A 20,514-nucleotide genomic window follows, 5' to 3' on the forward strand; every position below is an offset into this window, starting at 1 on the left:
TAGGATAGGATAGGATAGGATAGGATAGGATAGGATAGGATAGGATAGGATAGGATAGGATAGGATAGGATAGGATAGGATAGGATAGGATAGGATAGAAGGGTGGTGAGGAGAGGACTGGTGAGGAGAGGAGAGGAGAGGAGAGGAGAGGAGAGGAGAGGAGAGGAGAGGAGAGGAGAGGAGAGGAGAGGAGAGGAGAGGAGAGGAGAGGAGAGGAGAGGAGAGGAGAAGAGGTGGAAGGTTCCTATGAAAACCATGTACTTAACTGGCTGAGAGCTAACAAAAAGATGAAGCATATTAATAAGCACATTGTCCAAATGTTCCTCAAAAACTGGCAGTCATGGGACATGAACTGCCTCACTAGGAAGCCTCTTCCAGTTTTCAACCACCTTCACTGAACATACGTTTTTCCTGCTGTTCTGTCTGAACCTCCCATGTCATATCTTTGTGCTGTTCCTTTGTGTCCTTTCATCTGTTAGAAGGAAGAAGTAAATGGCACCTCCCTCTCCATTTCCCTTCGGGAAGTTTTAGAGACAAATAAGGGTACCTCCTTTCATCCCTACCGGTCAGCCAGAACATCCTCAGCTTCTCCTCACACGACATGCCTTCCAGCACTTTTACCAGCTTTGATGCCCTCCTTTGCATCCATTTAAGTGTCTTAAACATTCCCTCTATATTGTGGAGCACAGAACTGCACACAGTATTTAAGATGAGGTTGCACCAGCACTAAATACAGCAGAAGAATTGCCAGCCACAGCGGGCTGTGCTGTGTTTAACATAGCCCAAAATGTTGTTTGTTCTTTTGGCTGTCAGGGCACAGTGCTGGCTCATAGTTGAACAATTTCTCCAGAAGGATGCTGTGAGAGATGGTATCAAATGTCTTATTAAAATCCAGAAAGACTACATTCGCTGTCTTCTCTTCATCCACTAAGCCAGAGACCTTATAATAGGAGATCAGAGTACTAGGGCAGGACATTCCCTTCATGAACTCCTGTGGACTGTGCCTGATAAAGGCTTGGTTCTTTAAGCATCTTCCAATAGCAGATAATATCCTGAACTTTTCCAGGGCCTGAGGTTAGACCAGCAGGTCTGTTTTCCGGCTCCTCTCTCTTGTTGATCAGTGTAACACTGTCTAGGTTCAAGCCAGCAGTGGCCTCCCGCGACCTTTGGCAAATTGGTGGAAAGGGTCCAGGTCTAACATCTCTTAACTCCCTCAGCACTCTAGGATGAATCACATCAGGCCCTATAGACTTATGAACACTGAGCTCATATAACTGTTTCTTCACAATTTCAGTGGCCGCAGTTGGGAAGTCACTGCTCTGCTGGTCATGGTCTTCAAATTCAGGGGACTCAGCAGCCCAAAACCTATCACTGATGTTAAAAACAGGCTAAAATACAACAAACAAGCAAACAAACAAAAACAAGAAAAAAACCACCACATTAAATGCCTCAGCCTTTTCCTTATGCTACTATAAAGGATGCAGAAGGTGATGTTTCCTCTCCTAAGTCATTACAAAGCATATCAGCATTGCCTACTGCAGCTGAAACTGTTTACGATTTCCACTGGAGAACATCCTCTTGAGTCACATTCTGCTGTAACAGCACTGGTTCAACAGTTCAGGAGAAAAGTCAAATTTTTATGGAGAGAATCAAGATGTTAAAACTTTAATTTACTCCAAAATTATTGTCTTTCTTTGCCGAGCATGTGGATTTATTGCATATGGTACGCTATCTCTGCCTGTGTTCCGAGAGAATTTTTACCAAGAATTTCATCCAAAATTAGTTGACTCTCACTTCACAAAAAATTGTTTATCTGTGGTCATGAGCTGAAGCTGAGTAATTCAGACACTGTAGTCATATGCCTTTTCAGGCATACTTGCTTTCATCCAACAAACTCAGGGTAGGGACAAAGCACATATTTATCCGGCAGCAGTAAGCCATGTAAGCACACCCTGTATTTTCCACGCTATCAGTTGGATATGCATCAGTATGGATATGGATCAGTCTTCATTCTGTCAGGTGCCACCAGGCAGTGGAATGTCTCTATATGCATCTGAGCTTTGAGAAAAGTCTGTCTTGGAGGAGACTGCATGTTTGCATGCATGTTTTATTGAATATACAACCTCTAGAACTCAGAGAATCTAGAGAGCTAAATACGTATGCATGTATACACGTGCTTACGGTGCTTTTACATTGTGAAGTTGTTTTCTCCTAGTAACGTGCAAATTTATTTGAAGATACTCTTATCAACTATGGAAAGAAAGGACAAAAAGTTTCTCTGTAAACTTTTTCTAATCACTGAGGAAGGAAGAGGGCTTGGCAGTACATGTAGGAATGACGGCACGTGTAATCCTTATCAACTGGTTCCCTTCTTATCTGTGCAGCACAGACGACAGCTCTGCTCTCCCGAGTTCACAAGCTAGTCAGAAGGCCTCTAGCTTTTTGCTCTGTGACAAAATCCCTGACTCTCCTCTCCTCTCCTCTCCTCTCCTCTCCTCTCCTCTCCTCTCCTCTCCTCTCCTCTCCTCTCCTCTCCTCTCCTCTCCTCTCCTCTCCTCGCTTGTCTCTTGTCCAGAAATGTTATCCAGCTTAGAAGGAGAAAGTAAATGTAAAGGTATCTTCACTACTGAAAGCCTGGGAGCTGTTAGGTGCTCCCTTGAGGAAGATGGGAGAGTTAGGACACATACAGAAGACGGATTAAGAAACTGCATGCTGCTGTGAAAGGTTCTGTGCTATCAGTTCTTGAAACTATCTCCACTGGAAGATTCCTTGTAGTTAAAGCTAGCCAAGTCTCTACACACATATCAATACCACTTCTTTGCCTATACTATATGGGAGAAAAATCAGATTGGTAAAGGTACGAAGAAGATCTGGATTTTAGGAAAGATCAAAGTTTTGGGAAGCTCTGAACACCGGGCATCCATTTTTAAACCGGTGACCCAATACACTCTCCCCCCCTGAGCAACTAGCAAGGCAGGGAGGTGAACAGCTGTGTCCTGGTGTTCTGCTTGTCTTAGTCATTTTGGAAGCAGATACCAAACTGCTCCGACCATCCCCCTCCACTCCCAGCTGCCACACGGTCAGGTCTCAACTCCCAGCTTCCATTACCCTGTTTTTAATGTCTCTGGGAAGTTATTCCATTTCTTACTGTTTGTAGTAAATAAGCTGCCCTCCTAAATCTTTCCAATACGTATTCTTCAGGAAGCAAAGACGCACAGGCTGCCATCACCTGAGAAGCAATGAAAACAGAGTCAACAATTACTGTGGATTTCATGCATCTCAGTGAAAAATAATAACAAAGAAAAAGAACCTGGGCCTGCGTTCACCACTGGAACGAACTGCTGGATGCAGATCAGAGAGAGCAGAATCAAAGTCAGCACGTCAGCCTTTCTTTTGGAAGAACAATAGAATCCATAGCCCACAGCATCTCGCTACAGACAGAGGCCTCTAGGCCGCGGGACATCAGGTTGAAGCAGGCTGGTGGCAGGGGACATATCAGACCCAAACAGGCTTGATGGGCGGGCAGGATAGCAAGGCCACTGGAGAGAAAAGAGGCAAGTAGCTGAGGGGAGACGTAGAAACACATGCTTTTCTTCACATCGGTTGCAGTCTAATTCCAACAAACCAACCAACCAACCCCCAGATCGGAAGGACCCACGCTCACAAGGAATTGCAGAAGGAACAATAAAGCTAATTTTCTGGTGGGGAAGGTGGGTGGAGAACTGCGTAACACTTTCCCTCCCTCCCATTTTCTTCAAGGGTGTTTTCCTCAGAGCTTTTCCTTGCTCTTCTCCTCCCCACAGCAATCAGCCAAGCTGGGAAGAGGAGATTGTCTCTAAGCTCAGCAGTGTGCCTTGAGCACAGAACTGGTGCTGATAGTAAACAAGTAAACACAGTTGACAGCTGTGGCAACCGCAGAGGCAAAGCCTGCCCAGGGACAGAAATGAAGGCTGTTCCGGAGGTAAGGAGGGTTTGTCTTTCTTTTCTGGTCACAGCTGTGCTTCTTCACATTACCGGCCTAGAGGATTAGGGCAGGAGGGTTTTGGAACTCTGCATCCAGAAGGGTCTTGCCCTCGTGCCACGGTGTGCGGGGATTTCCAGTTCCTCGCTCTTCCTGCTAGTCGTCCTAGTGACCATGCTCAGGCTGTGTGCAGAGAATAAAGAACTGCAAAATGGTAATAATTCTATAATAGCTTGCCAAAGTTTCCAGTGTGAGAATCAGGAAGTCTGTTGCAACAGATAATTCAGGAACAAAGTCAATGTAAATAATTCACTCTTTTCTAAAGGGTAAGAGATGAGAGCGTACATGTGGAAGACTAATAATGCTTTTCCCTTTTCAGCCAAGTGCAAGCTTTTTGCTCACTGCTCTGCCTTAGTCTGTATTTGGAAAGTAAAAGCTGAAGTGTTTTGTTACCCTAAGGAGTCAGCAGAATAGAATTAGAAAGGTACAGAAGCAGTTAGGCGGTTAACCTTTGTAAGAAGTTTACAGGAGTCAAGTAAGATGACATTTGCTTTTGACAGGTTTCTGTTAATGACTAAATAAATGGACATTTAAAAGATAGTGGACAATAGTCTTGTTTTCCCCGCCCTCCCCCACCCGCACCACCCCCCATCTGCCCCACCCCTACCCCCCCTCTTCCACTGCCTGTCCCTTTCTGTATTTTCTGTTCTGTTAGTATGTTTGTACAGGAATCACTAACACAGCGTCCAAACGTTCTCCACTATTCTGTTACTGGAGATGATAATATGTTACTAGAATGGTGAGCAGGCTGTGCATTTTCTTAGCCTTTCCTTGTGGGAAGGGAGTCTATGCTGTGCACGTCTACTTCTCGTAGGCTTTTTTTTGTAAATAGCCATGTTTCCTGCTTTGGTAGTAAATGAAATAAATATTAAGCACGGTGGCAAACACAGCTTAGCATAATCTTTAGCTGATGCATGCAAGGGAGCAGCAAAGGCAAACGAGGAAGGAATCTGGAAGCTGAGAATCGCAAGGAGGCAGGCAAGAAGAAATGGCCTGGCCAGCAAGGGCTGCAAACCCACTGCACGGAAACGTGGGGAGTAAAGCAGGCCTGGTGACGGTAGCCAAGGTGAGCCAAGAGTCTAGACCGCCAGGCAAGTCCGTTGTGAGGAGACAGACTGAAGGTGAAATCTGCTGAATGGAGTCTGCAGGTCAGGGTCCGAATCAGGGTACGTGGACAGCCATAGGTGTGGCTTCAATGCTGCTGCAGCGTAGTTCAGAGGGAGATAATGCTTGAAAACTAGAGAAGGCTGCTCCCATTCTGGGCGCCCGGTGGGCAAGATTTCTTCTGGCTTTTTTCTCAAGCTCCGAGGCACGCCAAGATTTCTCAGACAGCTTTGCTTCATCGGAGAACCAGGCTCGAGTACGGGGAGCTGAGTGAGGGCTGAGGTGAGGGCAGCGCAAGCCAGCCCCTAGCACTGGCATGTAAGAATCTCAAACTAACACTTCCCTCAGCTTTTAGACTACTAGATTTACTCCTTGTTTGCTATGCTATTTCTTCTCTGTCCTGCATCAAAGGTTTTCCATTCTCCCCTGCTTTTTCCCCTTGCACCTTCCTTTTCTTGCTGTCGATTTATTTCAATCATTCTGCACAATAACAACAGAAGAAAAGAACAAAACAGAACAAAAGAACAGTAATATGTTCTTTCATGTTTCGATTATTTTGTAACTGCAGTGACTTCGATTTAATTGGTTTGGATTCGATTTAATTGGTTTTGGTATGATAAGAACAGCCTAGCCCTGGCCTTTCAACTGCATCTAGCTCTGACACAGCAGCTTGTGTGGTGCAAAATGCTGGTGAGCAGCTCTCGAAATTTGAGCTTGCTCCAGGTTAAGACCGTAGATTGTCGTGCAGGACAGGCAGCCACTACAACAACACATACAGCTTCCTCAGTGCTTAAAGGCACGAAAGTGTCAGATAAAAGGGGAATCAAAGCAATCAAATTTGGAATGTACAGGAGGAGGAAGGAGAAGACTGTCTTGATGGCACCAGTAAGAGCTGCTAAGCTGGGATCCCTGAAGCCACCTGCATTATTTTGCATCTGTCTGGTGCGCCTCCACAGAGATCTAATCAGCAGGACGCTTGAAAAAACAAGCATTACTGAAGGCCAAGCTACACCACCGTTACAGAGAAGGCTCAAAACCAAACTCTTAGTTTTCCTTGTGGCTATCCTTTCTGAAGAGTTTGTCACGGTGAAAGGAGTAGTGAAGTTGCTGTGTGTGTTGCAGTTATCCCAGGAGAAAGGAAGAGAGGTTGCAAAGGAAAGAAGAGAGGATGCTGTCAGCATCCAGGGTGTCAGACTGGAAATCCTTTGCTTCAGACAGATGAGGAATGACTGGGTAAAACCGGCGACCTTGATACAATAGAAGACACTAAGCCAGGCAGCAAACCAAAAAACTAGAAGAGTTCAGGAATGTAAAAACCTGTAACTATAAAAGTTACAAATAAGTTTTCTTTATGACAGGAAGGTTGACAAAAAATACTGGGGAAGAAATCCAGCACCATCCAGAACTGCAAAAAGGACCTGGATAAGCCCAGAAAGATCATAATCACGTCATAGGAGGACAATATTTTGCTCCTGATGCAACTAGTTGAACTGACAGCCAAGACAGTCCCATTTCCTAGAAGTCCCATCATTGACTCAATTATAGCAATTAGTAGACAAAAAGAGGAAAATAAACTGGACGTTGCAGTTCTTAAGAACTCACAAGTTTCTGCTTTTCGTCGGCACCTAAAAGCTCTAGCTATGCTAAGGAGTATTGAACCCAACTAGATGTTCTCATCACATGATCGCCTCTTTATCTCAGAGGAGAAACTCTCATATTAAGTCCTTCAGTATTTGCTTTATTCTACATTTGTGATGATAAATAGCCCAGCTGCTATCTCAAAGTATGCACATATGACAAGGATTCTCTTACTGCCATTTCATATTAGAGAAAGAATTTGAATTTAAAGGGCTCAGATGCATTTTTAAGTTTGTGTTGTAATCCTCAGTCAGTTTTCACAGAGCCCTCAGAATTTATGTATGTAAAGACAGAGAAGTTTCCAAAGCCTGCAGGCTTTTTCATGTCAGGATTGCACCCCATACGTACATGTGAGGGTAGGGGAAAAAACCATTTCTGTCTCAGAAAATGCAAGAAATGGAAGACATTTTCAGAAAGTATAGAGGGAATTAGATTTTGTACACAAACCCCCAAAATCTCTAAAAACTGCTTGAGGAGACTAATCGAATTGCTCTTGCTCAACATCATGAAGTTAACAGCATTCAACTTTCTTCACATGCGCAACTGTTTAGTAAGAATTCTCATGGTGGGCCATAGGCTTGCAGGAAAGACATTCTGAATTTGGCTTCTGCTGACTTTTCCTAAGAAAACAAAGGATATAGGTTCATCTTTACCTCTCAACCATACTTGTAAGGGCCAGCCACATGAAAGCCAAATGATGAGACAGGTATGGATTACAGGGATTAGCATCTCATTGCTGCCAGATAATTGATGGAGAAGCACAGATTTGCACTTCTAGATCCCATTCTTTATATACTCACTCATATGCTGGAGCATAACGGTCTATAGATTATTTATCCTGGCTGGAAGAAAATAAGGCTAGATCTTCCAACTTTCTCTTAGAGATTCTAACTGCTACCTAGTAGAGGAAGAAGATAGAGGGATCCCGTCTCATTTATCATGAGAAAGAAACATTTCAACTGCAAGGAAATAGTTTGAAAATGATATTACCAAGACAAACTAATAATTTCTCTGCCTTGAAAAGGCACTTCAAGGAAAAGAGGACTTTGTGTAGGAGAGCATGTTTGGGTCTTTCACTTCCTTGAAGTGAAGATTGGAGCATTTTCTTTCCTTTTCTTCCTTGGTGTCTATCTTCAGTGATCAGCAGGAAACAGTGATTTTCCTTGCACTGTCAGAGGAGGAGGAGGAGATGCCATCAGACACCTTGACTCCTAACACTGTGAAATGCAGCCGTGTCTAGGGTTTTGGAGGAGCTGAGCTGTTGTTTGGTTTTTTTCCCTTTATGATTCTGATCTCAGGTAGCTGCTGTCCTGCTTTAAATGCCTGTATTTGTGTGTTATACCTGATGCCTAAATCTCCTCCCGAATTGCAGTTTCTTGATACATCACTTCTGAGTTTATGAGAAATATGCAGCATGCATTTTTTATATTAAGGAACAAAATGGATGTCCTTGCACAGGACACTCCATATTTTTATCAGGTGACTTAAAATGGTTATTATAAAGTGGGTTATCATGTTTTGCTCCTGTGCAGAGGCTTTGACAATATTATAGTTGTCACTCTATGCTTGTTCTGAACGCCCCAAATTAGAAGAATCCATTTGTATGAAGACATGAACAAGGCAATTCATAATTATCTCATCAGAGTGCTCCCCTCATCCATTTTGCTCTGCTCTGCTCTCCTGCAAAGAAAAAATACCAGATTCACCCTAGCAATTTGAAATCTGGACAAGCACAACTAATGATGTGTGGGAGAAACGGCGTAAGTGTTCATCGAGTCTGTGTCCTGCCCCAGGATGGAATGTGCATATTTTAAAAATTCTGCCTGCTAAAAGTAGGGAATTCAAACGCTTTCCAGATATAAGAAGAAGAATTTTAAGGGTTCTTTTGATTGCACAGATTTGGGTGTAGTGATAAAGCTTGAGAAGGACGTCATAAGTAGGATAGGACACTAAGGAATGAGTACAAAGGACTTTTAGAATTGAGATCACAGAGATTTCTGGAAGTAGTGCAGTAGAGTATGCGGGCAGATTTCAAAGCAGACGTTTTGAAGTATTTTCTTGCAGAGTGTTTCTTTGTCTTGTTCAATTTGCAAATATTGCAATGCCATCTATGGTTGTCTAGGACAGCGGTCTCCAAATGTTTTTCTGTGCATGCCTATCAGTAAAAAGGTTCTAAGCATGCAACTCCCAATATAGGTGAACTTATTTACTGCTAAGTGTATAACTGCACCACTGTACATATGTACCTATTGTACTTGTTTACATTAAGAAATACAAGAAACAGAATTGAAGATGAAGTAATATTTTAATTCTTAATATAAAAAATTGTTATGACTAAAATGCTAATAATGCTCGTGAGAGTAGTGTGATTGAATATGGTTCATTCTTTTTGACAATCTCTATTGAACACTGTGATGTTCAACTCTATTGAATCCAGTGATTCAAAGGCGTGGCTGTAGTGGCTTATTTTTAATGGGTACCTCACAAATACTAAAATGAAAGAAGAGCATCTTTGGATGCAGGTACTGAATCACGGCACTCATTTTTCAATGCCATTCATCATTTATGCACAGGTTTGTGCTGAAATTCTGCTAATAATTTCTGTCTTCCCCAGTGTAAATCTGTTGTTCTTGCATACTAATCCCAGAATCACACAGAATCACAGAATTGTAGGGTTGGAAGGTACCCCTAGAGATCAATGAGATCAAAGAGCCCAACTCCTCTCTCTGCTAAAACTGCTTCCCTACAGCAGGTCACACAGGTAGGTGTCGGGATGGGTCTAGAATATCTCCAGAAAAGGAGACTCCGTAACATCTCTGGGCAGCCCGATCCAGTGCTGCAACACTCTGACATTGATTAAGTTCTTCCTTGCCTTATCATGGAACTTCCCGTGTTCCGGACTGAATCAGTCAGTAAGTAACTGCCTGTAGGCCTGCAGGAAGTAAAGCTTCACAGATCCAGTCCAGTGATGCAGAAAGCATTCCTGCCATTCATTGCACAGGAAGGCACTGAATATTTGATTTCTAGTTCCCTTGCTCCCCCATTTGGCCTCCGGCCTCTGTTGTCTCAGATGTGCACAATGACACGTGCACACAAGGCACTGCATTTTTGCTAATTATTCAAGCATGGCAGTGAGACGCTTGTGTCTTCCCACTGCCGTAACAGAATTTCTTTACGTTTTTAATAATTCCTTGGCACAGTACACATCAGGTATACGGGGAAAGAGGAAGGGAATTTGTTTTCTGCTTGCAGTTGCAGTGGATGAGGGCAGTTCCCGGCGGCTCTGAGCACCGGATTCCCCGCAGGATGACAGCTTCCACTGGGAAAAACTGAACCAAGCCACCTTTTTCTGAAGACGATATTTGTGCTTCTCTCTTTGGTTTCTTTCTGAGCTGCCCCAAACGTGCAGGTCACTCTGAAAGTTCTGCCTCCTACTTATTTCCATGAAAATGACAACAGATACAGAGAGCACAATAACACCCTTTGGTAGAGCATATTCTCAGCCCCAGACCATGCTGTTTCCACATAGTCAGCACCAATAGCTATGCGTTTGTGCCCGCGATGAACAAGAGCCTGCACGCCACGCTCTTCAGAATCTGCCTGGCCATCCAGAGCTCGGCTTGTCTTTCTCATCGCTGTCAGCACGGCTGAAACACACCGCCGACTGCTTTGCTGTGTTAACGTTCAACTCTTTGGTCTCCGTAAGTGTTCAGCAAGTGTTGAAGAATGTCAGTGGTGCCATTTTTTCTGCAAGCGGGAATTCAGTTCCACTCTTTTCCTTCCTATGCTCTTCCGTATCAGACACCGTTTTGTCAGACTGCCCCTCTTCTGCCATCTGTCCCACGGTAAGAAAACGGAATGGAATCCTGGTGTGAAGGTTCAGCCTCTACTGCCGTACCAACAACCCCCACTCTTGGTACTGTGGGCCATCATAATTCAAGAGGAGGCGTTACTTTTGGAGCATCCCTCATAGATGGAAGCAGGGAACACACACAGTGAATACTGTCTTACGTAACTTGTTCCAGGCAGAAGTTACTGGGTGAAACTGTCACCTAGTCGTGTAGTTTCCTTTGCAGTCAGTGGAGAAAGAGAGACAGAGCCTGAGAGAATGCTTCAGTTAATGCTAAGGCAGAGGTTTGAAACAGAAATTGTACTCATGACATGCCTACCATTTTTCTCTGATTAAATTACAAATGCAGTGAAATTCAACCTGTCTGTAGAGAAGATCATCTCTGTGATCTACAACTTCCTGCAGTCTCGAGAATGGGACAGACCTCTCTCACTGCCCTGCACAGAAGGACTTGGGGGTCCTGGTGGAGGAGAAGCTGGACATGAGCCAGCAGTGTGCGCTTGCAGCCCGGAAGGCCAACCGTGTTCTGGCTGCCTTAAAAAAGGGGTGGCCAGCAGGGAGAGGGAGGGGATTTTCCCCCTCTTCTCGGCTCTTGTGAGGCCCCATCTGCAGTTCTGTGTCCAGGCCTGGAGCCCCCAGTACAGGAAGGACGTGGAGCTCTTGGAGCGGGACCAGAGGAGGGGAACTGAGATGATCAGAGGGCTGGAGCACCTCTCCTGGGAGGAAAGGTTGTGGGAGCTGGGCTTGTTTAGCTTGGAGAAGAGAAAGCTCTGCGGAAACCTCATTGTAGCCATTCCTATTGAGTATAATATACGATATATAGTAATACAATATATGTAATGTATAAGGTTTTTAATGTTCAGTGTAGTGAAGCACAGGAACAGATTGCCCAAAGATGTGGTGGATGTCCTGTCCGTGGGTACGTTCAACACCAGGCTGAGCAACCTGATCTAGCTGTAAACGTCCATGTTCATTGCAGGGGATTTGGACAAGAGGACCTTTAAGGGTCCCTTCCAACACAAACAATACTCTGATTTTTGATGAGGATGCAGGAGCTATTTCTTGAGAAGAGATCTGAAATTAGTGCTCGACAGGCTGCCCAGGGGAGTTGTGGATTCTCCTCCTCTGGGGACATTCCAGACCCACCTGGACACCTACCTGTGCAGCCTGCTGCAGGGGGCCTGCTTGGCACGGAGGTTGGACTTGATGATCTCTGGAGGTCCCTTCCAGCCCCTGCAATTCTGTGATTCAGGGAAATTATCACACTAACAGGACCAACACCAACATCCTGGCTTCCAGCTTCTATGACCCTGCTCCATCTGCAGCCAGCTCCAGGAAACGGGCTCTGAAGCTGAGATTTAGAGCTTCTCTTCCACTTGTCCATCCCTGATTTCATAAGCCTACTTCCAGTTTTCTAGGACCAATCACTACTCTGATATACAGAAAACTCATATTCTCCTGTGCAGTGCGGAAGCTGTGAGTGGAGGCCAGAAATTGTCAGTTATCTTTCCAATTCACCAAAAAGCTGCCTGCAGAACAGTCCGCACAAACGCTTACGTGTACAGATAGCTAAATATTGAAGCTGTGTTTAGATTGGAGGGCACACGTATCTCCTACTCCAAAACAAGCATTGTTGACAGGCATTTTTCTCCCACTGCTGTCATGTACGCTTCACTAGAGAAACTAAGGAAAAAGTTGTTAGTTTAGATCATGTCTATTTGCACTCCCTGCACCTCCTTCCACTTTAGCAAACCATAGTTTGAAAACATACCATGAAAATCTTGCTTTGCTTTGTAAGTGGTTTATTTAATAGTAGAGCTGATCTGATGTTGATACAAGACACAGACACGAAATGAGAACATACAGCCAGGGCTTCCCAGCATTTAGGATGAAGGAGGTTTTAAATCAAAGCAAGATACACCACAAGCGAGTTTTCGTCCTGTTTTGACAGATGTCATTACCGAGAAATGCTTGTTTCCCACCCTGAACATCTCCCTGCGTGTACTAAGCTCTTCTCCTTACCTTCGTTGTACCATGGCCTCCTTTTGCTTTGTGTGTTAACATCACCAGCAGCTTCTTGTTTATCACCTGGTCAAATCAGTGCGTGCTGTTTGAGAGAGAACAGAGAAAAGGCGGAGTCATCCAAGCCTTGGCTGCCGAGATAGAACCACTGGAGGGCAGGCTTCCTGAGCTGCTCCTCGTCAGACTTGTGCTCCAGACCCCTCACCCGCTTCGCTGCCCTTCTCTGGACACGCTCCAGGGCCTCCATGCCTTTCTTGCAGTGAGGGGCCCAAAACCGAGCACAGTTCTCCAGGTGCAGCCTCACCAGAGCTCGGTACAGAGGGATGGTCACTTCCCTGCTCCTGCTGGCAGTGCTATTTCTGATACAAGCCAGGATGCCACTGGCACCCGTGCACTCTTCCCAGGTGACACACCGCTGTTGCCAAAGCCTGAGTGTACCTCTCTTGGCCCTCGGCTTGCTCAGCAGGTCCTTGCTGAGCCATGCTGGATTTCTGCCTCCTCCTCTCACTTTCTTATTCAGAGGGATGGAGAGCGTGGCTTTTTTGGCGTGTTTTAATGTAAACTCTATCCGCAGATCTACAGCACTGGTGAGTGCTGCATCACTGTGGGCTTGTATTGCGATAGCTTGGCGCTGACAGCTGTTCACACATCTGGGACTGCCCTTTCAACATGCAGTGGTGCAGTGCTTTCCCTGCAGTGCCTCATGATGGGCAACAGCTGAGGTGGAGCACAGCAGCTCTGTGCTCACGTGTGGTGGAAGCACGCGGTGCACTGGTAAAGCATGGCCTACCAGGAGTGTCCCCCGTCCTCACAGGGCAAGCTCTCACGTTGGCTTCGGAACAGCAGCTACGGTCGCTACGGAGCAGCGCCACGGGGGGAACTCTGTCACCGCCCCTGGAGTGACCGAAACGCTCCGACAGAGCCCTCTTGGAAATCCACTTCTCCCAACCCGAGCGGACACGCGCGCTCTCACTGAAGGCTCCAAGGCGCAAAAGGCGTTTCGCGCAGCGAGAAACTCTTCGCGTTTTTGCAAAACCCGGCGGCTTCAGCCTGTAGAACGGAGCGCGCAGCGGGAGCGCCCGTCGCATTTCGGGCACGGAGCTCCTCGCTGCCGCTCAGCAGCGCCGCGCCGCGCCGCGTCGCGCCGGGCTGTGCTGTCGGTGCCCACGGATGCCATCCCGCTCCAGCACCGTGACTACCTGAACTCACAGTCACCCCACGACCTCAGTGCGGGCTGGGCTCGCTGGCTACGGGTAGGCACCCGGCGCACTGTGAGGTCGTGGGGTGGCTGTGACACTCCGATACCGTCACGAAGCACACAGACAGCTGGAGGTTTGCTGCGCGGTAGCTGTCGCGTTCATAGCTTTGGCATTTGCCTGCCAGAGTCCACCCAAGGAAGGACTTCCGCTGGGACATTTCCTCACAAATGATACTGGCGCCGGCTGCTGGCTGCAAGTAACAGCTGACGCGAGTGGACAAAGCTGAAGGTGTGTTCAGTACACCAAGGCCAGTCCAAATGCAAGTACACACTGCATCACTTGTTCTGCCCTTACAGTGGGGGTGGGGGGGTTGGGGGAGGGATTTATTCTCCCAGTTCCCACCTAGTGGTTTAGGGATGCAGGGTTCAGGGACGAGAGAAGTACAAGGATCCTGAGAACTCTAGCGCGCTCAGAAAGGCATCCTCGAAGAGCAGCCTTGAACGGAGTAGCTTTCCTGTAGCTGCTGTGGTACAGTTTGGTATTTGGAAGAGTAAATCTGCACTTGAAAAGGAATGGGAGAATCACAGAATCATTACGGCTCGGAAAGACGTCTCACACTGCCACGTCCAGCCCCAACCCCAGCCCCAGAGAGTCCTTCTGGAGTTAGCCCGAAGGGAATAATTACGCTATTTCAATAGTCACCATCCAGGTTGCTTTATTGCTAAACAAGCATTACGGGAGGACAAAACTGGCCGCAGCCGGGGTGCCTTTCCCGCAGGCCGCGGCCCCGCACGCCGCTTGGAAGGGCGCAGCACAGATCGGCGCTCCGGGCGGAGCCCCGGGAGGTACCGACGGCCGCCGCCCCGCACATCCCCGCTCCGCGCCGGCCCGGCCCGGCCCGGCCCGCACCTCCCCGCTGATTTCCCTCGGGCAGCCCCGGCCGCCGCCGCCGCCGCCTCCATCGCCGCCGCCGCCGAGCGGGGGGGAGGCAGAGGAGGAGCCGCGAGGAGGAGGGGAGGAAGCCGTTGCCGGGGCAGCGCGCGGCTGGGGCGGGCGTTGTGCGGGTGGCGGTAGGCAGCCCGTTAGAACGCGTGCCGTTGCTAGCGGCTTGCTTGCCGTGACGCCGCTCAGCAGCCGGCGTGCCGCACCCGGAGCCGACCCGACGCCGCGCTGCCAGGTGGGGAGACGGGCCGGGCGGGCGGGAAGCGCTTCGAGCCGAGTGGCCCCGGGCTCTGCCATCCTCCCGAGTGCCGGCACCGCCTCCGGCGTGAAGGCGATCGGCAGCTTTGGTCGCTGCCCGTCTGCTTCGCCCGTTGGCCGAGACAGGAGGCGGTGCTGGGGCTCGGCTCGGGGATCCCGAGCCTGAAGTCCGTCCCGCCTTCCTCCTCAGGAGCTGTGACACCGCTCTTTGTCATGGAAAGCTCTGCAAGCTTTTGCAAACATACAGCTTACTGTAAAAGTGTGGTCAAATCCGAACTTGGTCAGTACGGGCAAGATAGTAACTGACAGCTAATAGAAAATAAAGATGGGAGGGAGCGGGCTGAAAAATGATGCAGAACCGCAGAAGACCGACATTGCAAGGAAATAATTTGCGCTTATATTTCTTTTTACCTAGATATGAGAAAGTTGAACAGACAGAACTTGCGAAACAAGAGATCTTGCAGAAAAAGAGCAAGGCCAGGCAGAAGCTCAGCCAAGGATAGCGGTACATGGCCCTCAGCCAGCAGATGGGCATGAAGATGCTAGCAGAGCCAGAGCCAAAGCCAAAGAGCAACAAGACCAACCCAGCTACGGAGCAGACAGAGCACCGGAAAAAGCAACAAGCAACAGGTACCCACAGACACCCACTCAGGGGAGAGACCCCTCCACCAGGGGCTCCTGACCCATTCCGTCCTCAGGCGGAGGGCACCCCAGCAGCACTCGCACGCAAGGGGATCCCTCGAAAACTCGAGGGCTAAGCCCCATCTCACAGCCACGCACGGGGTCCCCTCCTCAGGCGGAGGGCACCCCAGCAGCACCCGCACGCAAGGGGATCCCTCGAAAACTCGAGGGCTAAGCCCCATCTCACAGCCACGCACGGGGTCCCCTCCTCAGGCGGAGGGCACCCCAGCAGCACCCGCACGCAAGGGGATCCCTCGAAAACTCGAGGGCTAAGCCCCATCTCACAGCCACGCACGGGGTCCCCTCCTCAGGCGGAGGGCACCCCAGCAGCACCCGCACGCAAGGGGATCCCTCGAAAACTCGAGGGCTAAGCCCCATCTCACAGCCACGCACGGGGTCCCCTCCTCAGGCGGAGGGCACCCCAGCAGCACCCGCACGCAAGGGGATCCCTCGAAAACTCGAGGGCTAAGCCCCATCTCACAGCCACGCACGGGGTCCCCTCCTCAGGCGGAGGGCACCCCAGCAGCACCCGCACGCAAGGGGATCCCTCGAAAACTCGAGGGCTAAGCCCCATCTCACAGCCACGCACGGGGTCCCCTCCTCAGGCGGATGGCACCCCAGCAGCACCCGCACGCAAGGGGATCCCTCGAAAACTCGAGGGCTAAGCCCCATCTCACAGCCACGCACGGGGTCCCCTCCTCAGGCGGAGGGCACCCCAGCAGCACCCGCACGCAAGGGGATCCCTCGAAAACTCGAGGGCTAAGCCCCATCTCACAGCCACGCACGGGGTCCCCTCCTCAGGCGGAGGGCACCCCAGCAGCACCCGCACGCAAGGGGATCCCTCGAAAACTCGAGGGCTAAGCCCCATCTCACAGCCACGCACGGGGTCCCCTCCTCAGGCGGAGGGCACCCCAGCAGCACCCGCACGCAAGGGGATCCCTCGAAAACTCGAGGGCTAAGCCCCATCTCACAGCCACGCACGGGGTCCCCTCCTCAGGCGGAGGGCACCCCAGCAGCACCCGCACGCAAGGGGATCCCTCGAAAACTCGAGGGCTAAGCCCCATCTCACAGCCACGCACGGGGTCCCCTCCTCAGGCGGAGGGCACCCCAGCAGCACCCGCACGCAAGGGGATCCCTCGAAAACTCGAGGGCTAAGCCCCATCTCACAGCCACGCACGGGGTCCCCTCCTCAGGCGGAGGGCACCCCAGCAGCACCCGCACGCAAGGGGATCCCTCGAAAACTCGAGGGCTAAGCCCCATCTCACAGCCACGCACGGGGTCCCCTCCTCAGGCGGAGGGCACCTCAGCAGCACCCGCACGCAAGGGGATCCCTCGAAAACTCGAGGGCTAAGCCCCATCTCACAGCCACGCACGGGGTCCCCTCCTCAGGCGGAGGGCACCCCAGCAGCACCCGCACGCAAGGGGATCCCTCGAAAACTCGAGGGCTAAGCCCCATCTCACAGCCACGCACGGGGTCCCGTCCTCAGGCGGAGGGCACCCCAGCAGCACCCGCACGCAAGGGGATCCCTCGAAAACTCGAGGGCTAAGCCCCATCTCACAGCCACGCACGGGGTCCCCTCCTCAGGCGGAGGGCACCCCAGCAGCACCCGCACGCAAGGGGATCCCTCGAAAACTCGAGGGCTAAGCCCCATCTCACAGCCACGCACGGGGTCCCCTCCTCAGGCGGAGGGCACCCCAGCAGCACCCGCACGCAAGGGGATCCCTCGAAAACTCGAGGGCTAAGCCCCATCTCACAGCCACGCACGGGGTCCCCTCCTCAGGCGGAGGGCACCCCAGCAGCACCCGCACGCAAGGGGATCCCTCGAAAACTCGAGGGCTAAGCCCCATCTCACAGCCACGCACGGGGTCCCCTCCTCAGGCGGAGGGCACCCCAGCAGCACCCGCACGCAAGGGGATCCCTCGAAAACTCGAGGGCTAAGCCCCATCTCACAGCCACGCACGGGGTCCCCTCCTCAGGAGGAGGGCACCCCAGCAGCACCCGCACGCAAGGGGATCCCTCGAAAACTCGAGGGCTAAGCCCCATCTCACAGCCACGCACGGGGTCCCCTCCTCAGGCGGAGGGCACCTCAGCAGCACCCGCACGCAAGGGGATCCCTCGAAAACTCGAGGGCTAAGCCCCATCTCACAGCCACGCACGGGGTCCCCTCCTCAGGCGGAGGGCACCCCAGCAGCACCCGCACGCAAGGGGATCCCTCGAAAACTCGAGGGCTAAGCCCCATCTCACAGCCACGCACGGGGTCCCCTCCTCAGGCGGAGGGCACCCCAGCAGCACCCGCACGCAAGGGGATCCCTCGAAAACTCGAGGGCTAAGCCCCATCTCACAGCCACGCACGGGGTCCCCTCCTCAGGCGGAGGGCACCCCAGCAGCACCCGCACGCAAGGGGATCCCTCGAAAACTCGAGGGCTAAGCCCCATCTCACAGCCACGCACGGGGTCCCCTCCTCAGGCGGAGGGCACCCCAGCAGCACCCGCACGCAAGGGGATCCCTCGAAAACTCGAGGGCTAAGCCCCATCTCACAGCCACGCACGGGGTCCCCTCCTCAGGCGGAGGGCACCCCAGCAGCACCCGCACGCAAGGGGATCCCTCGAAAACTCGAGGGCTAAGCCCCATCTCACAGCCACGCACGGGGTCCCCTCCTCAGGCGGAGGGCACCCCAGCAGCACCCGCACGCAAGGGGATCCCTCGAAAACTCGAGGGCTAAGCCCCATCTCACAGCCACGCACGGGGTCCCCTCCTCAGGCGGAGGGCACCCCAGCAGCACCCGCACGCAAGGGGATCCCTCGAAAACTCGAGGGCTAAGCCCCATCTCACAGCCACGCACGGGGTCCCCTCCTCAGGCGGAGGGCACCCCAGCAGCACCCGCACGCAAGGGGATCCCTCGAAAACTCGAGGGCTAAGCCCCATCTCACAGCCACGCACGGGGTCCCCTCCTCAGGAGGAGGGCACCCCAGCAGCACCCGCACGCAAGGGGATCCCTCGAAAACTCGAGGGCTAAGCCCCATCTCACAGCCACGCACGGGGTCCCCTCCTCAGGCGGAGGGCACCTCAGCAGCACCCGCACGCAAGGGGATCCCTCGAAAACTCGAGGGCTAAGCCCCATCTCACAGCCACGCACGGGGTCCCCTCCTCAGGAGGAGGGCACCCCAGCAGCACCCGCACGCAAGGGGATCCCTCGAAAACTCGAGGGCTAAGCCCCATCTCACAGCCACGCACGGGGTCCCCTCCTCAGGCGGAGGGCACCTCAGCAGCACCCGCACGCAAGGGGATCCCTCGAAAACTCGAGGGCTAAGCCCCATCTCACAGCCACGCACGGGGTCCCCTCCTCAGGCGGAGGGCACCCCAGCAGCACCCGCACGCAAGGGGATCCCTCGAAAACTCGAGGGCTAAGCCCCATCTCACAGCCACGCACGGGGTCCCCTCCTCAGGCGGAGGGCACCCCAGCAGCACCCGCACGCAAGGGGATCCCTCGAAAACTCGAGGGCTAAGCCCCATCTCACAGCCACGCACGGGGTCCCCTCCTCAGGCGGAGGGCACCCCAGCAGCACCCGCACGCAAGGGGATCCCTCGAAAACTCGAGGGCTAAGCCCCATCTCACAGCCACGCACGGGGTCCCCTCCTCAGGCGGAGGGCACCCCAGCAGCACCCGCACGCAAGGGGATCCCTCGAAAACTCGAGGGCTAAGCCCCATCTCACAGCCACGCACGGGGTCCCCTCCTCAGGCGGAGGGCACCCCAGCAGCACCCGCACGCAAGGGGATCCCTCGAAAACTCGAGGGCTAAGCCCCATCTCACAGCCACGCACGGGGTCCCCTCCTCAGGCGGAGGGCACCCCAGCAGCACCCGCACGCAAGGGGATCCCTCGAAAACTCGAGGGCTAAGCCCCATCTCACAGCCACGCACGGGGTCCCCTCCTCAGGCGGAGGGCACCCCAGCAGCACCCGCACGCAAGGGGATCCCTCGAAAACTCGAGGGCTAAGCCCCATCTCACAGCCACGCACGGGGTCCCCTCCTCAGGCGGAGGGCACCCCAGCAGCACCCGCACGCAAGGGGATCCCTCGAAAACTCGAGGGCTAAGCCCCATCTCACAGCCACGCACGGGGTCCCCTCCTCAGGCGGAGGGCACCCCAGCAGCACCCGCACGCAAGGGGATCCCTCGAAAACTCGAGGGCTAAGCCCCATCTCACAGCCACGCACGGGGTCCCCTCCTCAGGAGGAGGGCACCCCAGCAGCACCCGCACGCAAGGGGATCCCTCGAAAACTCGAGGGCTAAGCCCCATCTCACAGCCACGCACGGGGTCCCCTCCTCAGGCGGAGGGCACCTCAGCAGCACCCGCACGCAAGGGGATCCCTCGAAAACTCGAGGGCTAAGCCCCATCTCACAGCCACGCACGGGGTCCCCTCCTCAGGCGGAGGGCACCCCAGCAGCACCCGCACGCAAGGGGATCCCTCGAAAACTCGAGGGCTAAGCCCCATCTCACAGCCACGCACGGGGTCCCCTCCTCAGGCGGAGGGCACCCCAGCAGCACCCGCACGCAAGGGGATCCCTCGAAAACTCGAGGGCTAAGCCCCATCTCACAGCCACGCACGGGGTCCCCTCCTCAGGCGGAGGGCACCCCAGCAGCACCCGCACGCAAGGGGATCCCTCGAAAACTCGAGGGCTAAGCCCCATCTCACAGCCACGCACGGGGTCCCCTCCTCAGGCGGAGGGCACCCCAGCAGCACCCGCACGCAAGGGGATCCCTCGAAAACTCGAGGGCTAAGCCCCATCTCACAGCCAC

At 52.2% G+C, this 20,514-nt stretch overlaps 3 protein-coding genes across 5 annotated transcripts in view; 2 read left to right on the top strand and 1 right to left on the bottom strand.

The window, feature by feature from the left end:
* LOC149919777 (neprilysin-like) overlaps nucleotides 1-20,514 on the top strand; it is a 59,944-nt gene that overhangs the window by 37,855 nt on the left and 1,575 nt on the right. The gene's annotated exons all lie outside the window — the stretch shown is intronic.
* The window catches only part of LOC149919781 (neprilysin-like), a 29,869-nt gene continuing 13,189 nt past the window's right edge, over nucleotides 3,835-20,514 (top strand). For all 3 annotated transcript variants that reach the window (XM_090149565.1, XM_090149561.1, XM_090149556.1), the window contains exon 1: nucleotides 3,835-3,961. In XM_090149565.1, coding sequence (XP_090005691.1) covers nucleotides 3,944-3,961 — 18 coding nt within the window. In that variant the 5' untranslated portion in view covers nucleotides 3,835-3,943. The remainder of the gene's footprint in view (nucleotides 3,962-20,514) is intronic.
* Nucleotides 5,767-7,427, bottom strand: LOC149919782 (taste receptor type 2 member 40-like). The gene is given in 4 exon segments (XM_090134355.1): nucleotides 5,767-6,414; nucleotides 6,416-6,442; nucleotides 6,444-6,768; nucleotides 7,417-7,427. Coding segments are annotated over 4 exon segments (1,011 nt in total).

Source organism: Phasianus colchicus, chromosome 1, assembly GCF_987193195.1.
Source record: "Phasianus colchicus chromosome 1, bPhaCol1.hap1.1, whole genome shotgun sequence".
Taxonomy (NCBI): domain Eukaryota; kingdom Metazoa; phylum Chordata; class Aves; order Galliformes; family Phasianidae; genus Phasianus; species Phasianus colchicus.